Source organism: Spermophilus citellus (genome assembly GCF_964194105.1).
Source record: "Spermophilus citellus genome assembly, chromosome: 18".
NCBI classification, from domain to species: domain Eukaryota; kingdom Metazoa; phylum Chordata; class Mammalia; order Rodentia; family Sciuridae; genus Spermophilus; species Spermophilus citellus.
Window position 1 is genome coordinate 13,044,171 of NC_138200.1, and position 10,693 is coordinate 13,054,863.

At 55.8% G+C, this 10,693-nt stretch overlaps 1 protein-coding gene across 1 annotated transcript; it reads right to left on the reverse strand.

Annotated features, from left to right (window-relative positions):
- Positions 1–302: 302 nt before the first annotated feature.
- On the reverse strand, positions 303–9,629 carry LOC308637396 (cell adhesion molecule CEACAM6-like; the record flags this gene model as incomplete). The annotated part of the gene is made up of 10 exons (XM_081273700.1): positions 303–602; positions 870–911; positions 1,422–1,453; positions 1,784–1,836; positions 2,786–2,906; positions 3,404–3,670; positions 3,798–4,052; positions 4,552–4,830; positions 8,355–8,714; positions 9,566–9,629. 10 exons carry the CDS (start codon positions 9,627–9,629, stop codon positions 537–539), a joined length of 1,539 nt encoding a protein of 512 aa, XP_081129826.1. The 3' UTR covers positions 303–536.
- Between the last annotated feature and the right edge of the window lie 1,064 nt (positions 9,630–10,693).

Genomic DNA, 10,693 nt, shown 5'->3' on the forward strand with positions numbered 1-10,693 from the left:
GAAGCAATCAATGGCCACAGCCAGCCACCATGGGTCCCTGGAGCGTGAGGGCCACTGAGTGCTCTGCTGGCTACAGGGCCTTGGGACCCTCACCCTTCCCTGTGGACAGACACGACTTTGCCCTGGCTCCCACTTCCCAGATCCTGTCTCCCAGGAAGAGAAACCCTGAGGGAACAACTTAGAGACCACGATTCCCCTGCGTGACACAGGAGAGAGCTGACCTGGAGCCTGAGGGGAGTGTCTGCCAAGAGACTTCCCACAGGAACCAAAAGAGCGAAGGAGGGAAGGGGGTCTTTATTCAGCGCCTTTCCAGGTGACCCACAGGGGTCCTTCCTCTCCCTGGAGCCCCTGTCCTGGGCACAGGCAGCCTAGTGCTGGCCATTCAGAGCCCAGGCAGCCTTTCTGGGTCTCCAAAGCCCATGGGACACCTCCCCTCCAGGTTCCAAAGTCTCCCAGGGCTCATTTCTCCATTGCCCATGGTGTGGGGTCCTAGGGGGACCCTCCCTCCATCAATATGGAGCCTTGTCTGGTGGGAACTAGGAACCTCCAATGGCTGTGTGGTCGGCCCGGCAGTAGATGTCCAGGTCAGGGTTTAGTAATTCCTGAAAAAGAACAAAGAGTCCTCTGACCCTGTGTCCTTCTGAGAACTGGATTCAGCGACTCCTAGGCCCTGGTCCACCTGGGACTGCTCCGTTCTGTGCCAGGCTGGGCTCAGTGGCTCCTGTTTCCAGGTCCCTTCCTCCTGTGCTCACCACCCCCTGATCCTGTTTTGACTACCCTTTCCCGAAAACTCAAGAAGGTTTGGTTAGTCACAGCTACAGGGTCTGGTCCTTGGACAGTGGAACAGAATATTCATCTCCCACACTCACCTGGTAGATGGGAACAGCAGTTTTGTGGCCAGAAACAGGAGCCTGGGCAGGGGAGAAAGAGTGGACACCAGGGTCAGCGAGGGAGGGTCATCAAGGCTGAGACTCCAGTGAGCAGGTGCTGGGCAGTGCCTGGAAGGTTCTGGTCTCTGACAGGCCAGAGCTTACTCCCTGTGTCTGCTTTAGCCCTTTCTTCCCAGGAGTTACAGCTCTGGGTCCTGAGCACCAGCCTCCACTTCTGCACAGTCACCCAGTTTCTGTCCAGACTGTGGTCCCCATCATTAACCCAGGGCCACTGGTAGAAGCTCCCAGCACCCACTCTGCACCTGCTGGCCTCCAGCGGTTTCCTGAGACAAATGGAAGGAAGCAGGGTGGGCTGAGGACAGAGTGATGGTGGTCCTGTCCCTGAGAGAGGCCAAGCCTCTGTCCAGGTCCAGGCAAACCTTGTCCTGGTCCAACATGAGAGGGGCCGTCTGTGCTGTACTGGGGTTGACAGTGCCCTTCCCTGAGCCTTCACAGCTGGGTCCCTGTGTGTAGGGAGCTGGGGGGACTTACCAGGGAGGTGGAGCTGTCAGAGGGACCTTGACCTGGAACAGAGACAGAGTTAAAGGAGGATGTGGTGAGGCCTGGGCCCCTGCAGCAGGAGATGGGGGTCCTCAGCTTTCTGAGGGTCAGAGGACACAACATGTCCTGGGAGAGACCCTGCATCCCTGTTAGTGGTCCAGGGAGCCAAGGAGCTCAAGGAGGTGACTAGATGCCAAAAGTATGGCCAGCTGGGTCCCCTGTCCTGAGTGTTTGATGACAGGGCTCCTGAGGCCCAGGGGAAGGACTGGACCTAAGGAGTGGTTGAATGCAAGAGTGACACTGTGGGGCAGACCTAGGGGCTCCCAGCCACCCACAGGTGAAGGGGCACTCACTGGCTGTTGATGCTGGGGTGCGGTGGTCTCTGAGGCCTTGCTGGACACCAGCCCTAGGGAAGGTCAGGCTTATTCATGAGGGTGCAGGGAGAGGTCATGGACTGGGTCAGATAGGGATGAGGAGGGTACCCCATTTCCAAGGAGGGTGTGAAACCTTTCTTACTCCATCAGGTACAAGGGGGCCGAGAAGGGAGCTGAGGAAAGGCCTTAAGTGGCCTCTTCTGCCCAGGGACAGAGGTGAATGTCCCTTCCGGATGCAGACTCAAGAGGATTAGGCTGACTGACCCTAGAAAGGGACTGCGGAATTAGGATGAATTAAAGCAGGAGGGTTTGACAGAGTGGATGGGTCCAAGCCGTGTGGGGCGGGGGAAGCAGCGTCACCATGTGGGCAGGACACTGCAGCAGCCACTTGCATCCTGACAATAGCTAACCTCAGTGACCCTGCTGGGGCCAGGAGTTCATGAAATATGACTGTGGCCTTGTCCTGTCTCCACCCACCTGGCCAGGAGGCAAAGGACATTCCAAGACACACTCTCCTGGCTGGGCCCCAGGACTCCCACCTCACATATCAGGGGTGTGGGTAACCATGAAGCTATGGGAGCTGACCCCTCCAGCCTCTCAAGACCTCTCCACGTGACTGAGTGACCTGGGCCAGGACACCCCTGATATACATAGTATCACCCCTCATTTCGGGTGGTGGAAATAGACTGTAGGAGGTGCCGGGTTTGACACTAACTCTGTCACAAGAAGTGTTGCAGGTTTGCTGTGTGAAGGAAGGAGGACAGTGCTGTGGGGACAGGTCCCTAGTGACCAGCGCACAGAGGAGGGAGCTGTTGAGGCAGCAGTCCAGGGCCACCAGCTGGTGAGGGAAGAGCGTGGGGAATGATGGGGAAGGTCCTCGGGAAGTGGGGAGGTCGGAGTCAGGCCAGAGTCTGAGGACGGGTCTCCTTCCCTCAGGCCTGGGGTCACCTGGGTGGGATCAGGTGGGGGAAGCCTGGGTACCTTCCAGTTCTTGTGTGGAGCAGGAAACACCCCAGAGCAGCCACCAGAGCCACCCCGACCAGGACCCCAGTCACTATGCCAGCGACGGCCCCCACAGGGAGGCCTGGGGTCCTCTCTTCTGCTGAAAGAGAGGAGAAAGGGGAAGAAGGTCAGGTCTTCAGGGGAACCACACTGGGCCCTGCAGGGGGCCACAGAGGGTGGAAGGAAATGGCACCAAGGACCCAGTGCAGTTTGTCATGTCGTCACCATGTCCTCCTGACTCTCTGCTTCTGGCGATTTCTTCACGTTTGGTTTTGAAACCTGCATGTGCTCTAGCCTGACCCTCTCCACACGCAACTGGGCCACATCCTGCTCATGTTCCTGTTAAGTCCTCTTCCTCTTCTCTTCCTTCCCATCTCAGGACAGTGTCAGCGGGCAGCCCTCACAGACTGTCTAGCCCAGACCTAGCCTTGGGTACAGATCAGAACCAAGGTGACATCAAAGCACCTAATTTCTGGGTAGTCAACCACATTCTCTCCAAGCTCTGGCATCTACCCCATGCTCATGTCTGGTGCCATATGATGGCCCTTTGCAGTGAAATATGTGAGGAAAGCACTGGGTGGGACGGGGGCCACTCACAGATCACAGCTAGTCTGTAGCGGTCACTCCTGGTGGAACTGGCGGGGTTGGAGGCTTCACACTGATACTCCCCAGCATCCTCCTGTCTGACGGGGTCTATGCTGAGGGTCCTGTGGTCCGGGGACAGCTGCATCCTGTCTGTGAGCTGCAGAGTCTGGCTATTGAAGATCCATGTGATGGAGATTCCAGGGTCACCTGAGAGGCAGGTCATGGCCACAGAGTGTGGTTCTGTGTTGGTGGCTCTGAGGGAGGGCTGGGCCACAAGCCCTGTGGAAAAACAGCAAGGGGCTGACTGACAGCGGGCCTGAGGCTAGGAAATAACTTCTTCCACGTTGTTTCCAGAAAAATCAAGGCTCCACCCAGCACTTGATACTGTGCTCCCAGGTCCGCTTACCAGAGATGGTAATGTGCTTGGTTGTGGTCCTATTGAGGTTAGTGACAGAGTTATGGGCGACACACACGTAGGATCCGCTATTATTTGTAGAGAGGTTGGGGACTGAGAGCTCTTGTGTGGATTCCAGGGGCCTCCCATTTAAAGACCAAGAGAAATGAGCAGGCGGGTTAGAGTCTGCATGGCAGGAGAGGTTGAGATTTGTCCCTGAAGGGAAATGTGATTCTGGGGGGTTTATGATGGGGGCATCCGGGCCATCTGGACAAACAGAATAAAGCCACATGTAATGTCATCAGAGAGAAGGGGAAGTTCCTAGACTGTAGAAGACCAAAATATAACTACTGATCCATGTCACATCCTTGATTTTTTTTAAAAGTCACAACTAGGCTGGGGAGTACAGTGGTACAGCACCTGCCCAGCATGCAAGAGGCCCAGGGTTCAAATCCCAGCAACATACACACTCACAGAAAGTCTCTACCACTTTCAGTCTCACTGAAATTAGTCTGTGACATTCCCCTGCTTCTCTGTCCCAGGTAGCTGACTCCAGGCCTACCCAGGGAACCATAAGCCCTCGTCTCCTATTCATGGCCCAAGGCTGGACCTGCCTGGATGTGCCTGGGGTAAATGGCACAGCCAGTCCAGGTGCCCAGGAGAGAGGGTCTGTGTACTTGGACCCAAGAGGGACTAAGTGGCCCAGCCTCTGGCCCTGTGTATTTGAGTTCACAGCCAGGGTAATGGAGGAATAGAAGTTACTCACAGGAAATACTCAGGGTGAGTGGGTCACTGCGGCTGGCACTCACTGGGTTCTGGATTTCACACTCATAGGGTCCTGTGTCATTCCTTGTGACACTGAATAAAATGAGAATCCTGTTGTTGTTGGACAGCTTCAGCCTGTCACCATCTGGGATCATCTGATTGTTTATCTTCCACAGGTAGGTTGCATAATTAATCTCAGGTTCACATGTTAATGCTAGAGAGTCCTCACCCTCCATGGGTTGGGAGTTGTTGATTGTGATGTTGGGTTTGGGTAATTTCTCTGTGCAGACAACAAAGAGAGGATTGCCCTGTGATCCCCGCAAAAGCGTCTTTCTACCTGAGCTGGCCTCTCACCTCCCACCAACCTGAGTCCTGAAGAAACAGGCAGAGTGGGTATCCTGGGCAGATGCAGGAGGATCTGAGGGATCAGAGGAGGTGGGGCCCCCTGGGCTGTGTCTGGGAGAAGCACAGAGTTTCTCACAGGTGTACTTAATTGCAGAGTTTGGTCCTGGACAGACCCAGGACTGGGAGTTAGCAATCCCATGTCTTCTCTGGTCCTCGCTGGCCCTGGCTGGCCTTGAGACGCAGAGTCCCTCCAGCTGCACTGGAGGGCTCACACTCCAGGACTCAGCCCATGAGTGTGTCCTCTGAGCCTTTGGTTCTCAAGGCCATCCTAGAGGTGGGTCATGATGGGACACCCCACTGTGCCTAAACCTCAAGAAAACGCCTCAGCCTGATGTGAGAATGGGGTGTGTGAACAGAAACCAGGATACCAGGGACAAGCTTGGCATTCAGTTTGGTGGTCAGGCTGGGGCCAGAAGGGGGGCAGTTCTGCTCAGGTGTTTCCTGGTGATGGACAGGAGCCAGTGGCACCTGAAAGGCAAAGCATGGGTCCAAAGAATGCTCTAGGATGAGGGGGACAGACAAGGTTTAGAGCAGAATCATGTTCCTATCCTTGGTCTTTACATCCCTCCCCCCTGCAGAGAGCAGGTGAGGCATGTGGACTTGTCCTGAGAGACCAGTGGATGGTTCCAAACACATTAGCACTAAGAGGTGGAAAAGGGGACCAGGACCCTGCTGAAAATAGGTCCCTCGTGGGCTTGTGTGTGGCAGACCTGGAGTAGAAATGAGGGATGTTAAAGTTATCCCATATGGGAAAATAGTTTTTAATACTCAGGATCTAAGACTCCTTTCTGAAAGAAAAATTTCTCTAAGGAGCACAGTGTCTTAGACTGAGCTCTGAAGTCCTGAGGGGTCACATTATGGCCCAAGGCAGATGCTAAAGTCAGTTTGAAACCAGCAACCTCCTGAGTAAGGAGAGACCTGTGGGTCCTGGTGGAGGACTGCATGGTCAGAGGGGACATCTGAGGGTCTCTGTTATGTAAAATGAGGCACAACACCTAATTCAGAGAAGTATTATTGATCATGTTAATCAATCTAGAAGTCTATGTTCCCAATTGCTATGGAGACTCAGCAAAGTGGGGAAGCACCTGACACAGGCCTGTGGAATGCCTTCTTCCTGTTCTTTTCACCCCAGGAAGTGCAGTGAGATCATCAAATTGATCCAAATCAGAGCCTAGAGCCTAATGTAAGTGACCGTGGCTGGAGCATCACACCATGTGGGGACAGACCTCCCTTGTGGTGATGGTGACCTCATGGGGACACAGGCACATATGGAATAGACAGTTAGCCCTGAGACAGCAACGTTCAGTCCAGCTCCCCCTTGGGGAAGGTCCTGTGAGTCACTGGAGGAGCCTGAGCCCCACTTAGGGACCAGGATGGAGCCACCAGTCATCTGGGTGTAAGGAGCCTGGGACCTAGGGGCTTGCCGCCCTGTCCTGCCTCTGCCCCCCTCGCTGAGTCAGTGCAGAGAGTAGATGGGGAGATGCTCAGGCCTGTGTCCTGGCCTATTTCACATGTCATTGTCATGGAAGGAAAGAGCCCTGGAAGGGACACAGTGGGGCCTCCTTCACAGTCAGGGACATTGCCCCTGATGCAGCCTGACAGAGGCACCTGCCTCAACTGTTTCTGTGCCCTTTATTACAGCCAGGAGGGGTCTGGCCCCAGGTGTTAGCAGGAAGTGGACAGGACAGATGGCCATTAGTGCAGGAGGGAAGGGCATGGCTCATTGTGCAGGGCAGGGCCAGTCCTGCCTGAATGAGAAGGAGGGAGAGGACGGACAGGCAGGAGCAAGACAGCCAGAATCGCCATGGCAGGGAGCAGTGGGGCTACAGTGACTTAAAGCCCCAGGTCCAAGAGCCTCATGGCCACCTCAGAACTGACCCAGGGCCACCCTGAAGACCCTCCACTGCCCTGCTATCCCAAGGGCATCCTGTGATGTGGCTCCTGGGTGGCCTCAGGAGAGGTGGTTGTTGGGATGGAGCAAGAGCCTCAGCCTCCAGGAGGGACAGGGAGCAGGTGGCAGAACCCCCTGGGATTGCACATGCAGGTTCTAGGCTCTGAAGAGGTTCAGGGTCATTCATTCATGATCCCTCCCCACCTTATCCCAAAACCATTGAGAGTTGGCCACACACTGGGCCCTGTGCTGGTTGCAGGGTCCAGTGGGGAGTGAGAAAGTCCTGTCCCTTATGCTCCAGAGTGAGTGACACCCAACACACCAGGAAACACGTGACCTCAAGTCCAGCAAGGGAGTGTGTGGACCGGCTGTGTGAATGGAGGCCTAGATATTTTGTTGAGGAAGGTGATTTGGTTCCAGAGTAAAATTGATTATTCTCCATTTGCTCTCACTCCCAGACCACACTGTCCCCTCCAGGCTGCCAGTGCCCAGGACTAAACTAGCTGAGCCAATGACTGGTCTCTGGTCCACAGACGCCTAATAGGCCCTCAGCATGCAGAGCACGGGGCTCTGGCTACAGAGTGACATGCACCACTGACCTGCCACCCGTGGTCTGTGTTCCCAGTGCCTCAGTTTCCCGTTATTGGATACATGGGAAGTGGTGTCTGGTTCACCATGTTGTCTATAAATCAACCTTGAAATACTCACAGTAACCTGACCTTGGTTTAGAGGAGCTGCCTAAAGAAACAGCCCCTACTCTGATCTGCCTCCCAGTCAGAGCGCCCTGGGCTGGTCCTGGGAGGACCAGGAAGTCCAGGAGCATCTCTTTCCTCTGTTCCTCTCCTTGTGGACATGGACCTTCCTGTGGAGCCTCATAGAGGTCCATCAGGGCACCTGATTGGCCTGAGGCACCTGTCCCTCTGTGCTCGCCACACCTAGTCCCAGGAGAAGAAGATGCCCAGGTGCCCTTGCCCAGATGTGGCTCTTGGGACTGTGCCCTGGCTGGTGACCACCTCCTGGAGCTACCAGATCACGTAACCAGTAAATCCTTGCTCCCCAGCGGCCCTCAGCAGGAAGCCAAACTCCAACCCTGGCCACACGTCCTCAGGGTCACCTGGAGCCAGGAGCCTGGGACAGAGGTCTGGAGCAGGTACACCCTAGGACTAACCTTCTCTGTGAGGACTCCAGGGCCCTCAGGCCAGGCCTGACTCAGTCTTACAGGGTCTTTCTCAGGGCCATGCTCCTGGGAAGGACACAGGGGCTGGGCTGAGACTGCTCTGCCTGGGCCGAGTCTCCCACCAGACCACCCTGCTCTCTGCCAGTGGATTCAGGCAGAGGACTCAGGTCTTCTGAAGTCTGTCTGCCCTGTGTGTGTCCTTCAGTAAGTGCTCCAACTCCACTGTGGGGACACAATGCACAGGAGGAGGGAGGCAGACCCGGGTCTCAGGGTCCTGTGTGTGCAGTGGAGTTGACCCTCCAACACCCAGAAGACCTGGTGCATCACTCACCATGTACACGGATCTCTCCAGTTGCTGCTTCAGTATCAAAATTGTCAGCTGTGGTTTGCAGGGTGTAGAATCCTGTGTCCTCCTTTGTCACATTCACAAACAGCAGGGACCCATTGGGGTATACTGTCTCACGACCACTGAAGGCAGGGCCTTGGGTAGCTGAGTGTGTGAGATTCGAGTAGGTTACAATTACACGGCTGCGGTCTGTTACTTGCCCTCTGTACCAGTGGTAGCCTACAGCGTTCCCCGACACATTGTGGACAAGTAGAAGAGCGTCTCTCCCTTCAGCAACGTCGGAAGGCACTGGTTCAATAGTGAGCTCGGCAGTGGGGTGCGGGTTCCAGAAGGTTAACAGTGAGACTAGGAGGGAAGAGAGAGAAATCCATCAATATGGGTCCTTAATATAGGTGGAAAGATGGGGCCCAGGACCTCAGCAGGAGGCTTCATTTCAGCCTCGGGGGTGTGTTGGGTGTATACATGGTTGTCCCTGTGTCAAGGCCAGCAGCATGACCTTATTTCCTTCAGTACCCCTGTACCTGTCATCCTCTCTTGGGAACACCTTTCCCCATGGGTCTTCAAGGCTGGCCCCTCAGTGCCCTCAGATCCCTGCTCACACCCAGGGCACCTGGGCACCCGCCTCCCCTGACCACCTCCTTACAGACCCCAGGTCTTCCCTGTGGACATTTCCCTGCTCTCTGCCCTCCTAGATCTACACAACACAGTCCTCACCTGCAGATCTCTCTCTGGCATGGCTTCCTGCGCTCTAGAGAGGAAGCTCCAGGAGGCAGAGACTAGTCTGACCTTTGTTGTAGCCCAGGGCCTGGACCAGGCTCAGCCTCCTGTGGATGAGTGAAGCAGGGTCCCCACCCTGAGCGTCCAGGTGTCTGTGTCAATGTCTGAAGCTGGTGGCTACAGACAGTGTCCAATGCTCAAGTTGCCTTTCTATTTGGATAGTGGCCCTGACAGAGCTGTTAATGTCAATTTTCAAAGTATAAAGGCTTCTGGTGAGTTACTTGGAGAAGAGCACCCCTGAGCTTTCCATCCCCCTTCATATGTTCCTGTTGGTGAGCTTATGTCTGTCTTCTGTGTTCTGTTCCCAAAGGGACAGAGTGAAGCCCTGTGTCCCCTGTGAGGGTCGTGTCCTCCCAGGGGTCACCAGAAAGACTGTGCTCTCACCTCCCGCCCTCTTTCAGGGAACTGTCCCCTCTTACCTGCCAGCAGGACCCCCTGCCAGGGGATGCCCCCTTTGCAGGGACAGTCTGAGGGCGACTGCATGGTCCCTGCTGCTCTGTCCCCTCTGTGGAAGGAGCTTCACTGCAGACCCGCTGGGAAGCCGAGGTCCAGGCCAGTCAGCCCTGCTGCCCTGCTCCTCTCTGAGCTCAGCCTCCTCCCAGGGCAGGAGCACTCTCCTGGGTCACAGGGCTGGGGGCGGGGTCTCTGTGGAGGAACCTCTCTGTCCCCTCCCTCTCAGTCCTGCCTCCTCTCCCTTCTGCTTTCCCTGTTGGGTTTCACTACTGCATGCCACACCCTGAGGATCAAGGCAGGTGGGGACGCTGTCCCTGAGAGAAGTGGCTCACCTAGCACTGGCCTCAGCTGTGTCCTGGCCTCAGGGCTTTCAGCGCCACCCAGGGAATCCCTGGGGTCCCCTCACCCCTGGATATATTTCCTTTACGATGAGAGTCCCAGTTTAGCCCTGTGTCTTTCCCAAAGCTCTAGGAAGGTGGATTTCCTCTCTGCAGGAAGGGGACAGAGAGAGCTCTGGGGTCAGGAAAGGGGCCCTCTGAGTGATGGCTGGTGAGGGGACCTGCTCTCTGTATCTGGTGTCTCCAGCTTGGCCTCTGAGTGGCTATCTCAGGACTTCACACCCTTTGTGTTCTGAGAGGGGAGGACTGTGGTAGTGGAGATAGGTGACCGTGGGCTCCTCGTTCCTCAGGGAAAGATTTTAAGGAGACCCTCCCTCTCCAATTTTTGGCAGAGCTGTGGCTCAGGCCTTCCCATGCCTTACTTGGGTGGCCTTGTCCTCTACCTAGTGATTCTCCTGTGGTCACCCTGACTTTCCCTATGGGTGATGCCTGGGTGCAGGGCCTGCTCAGAGACCCCTGGCAGTGCCTGGTCCTCACAGGCCCAGGAAGGATCAGTAGTGGGAGCTGAGCAGGTTCGTGGGAGGCACCCTGCAGTCTACTGGGGATGGAAATCAGACCACATTTCCACCTCCTGACTCAAAGCCTAGTCCAAGTGTCAGAATCAATCTGCCAAGTGTTGACTGTGAGTCCCATGTCGCCCCCTGGTGGTTATGAGGAGACCCGTGGCCAGTGTCAAGGACTCCAGCAGGGATGCTG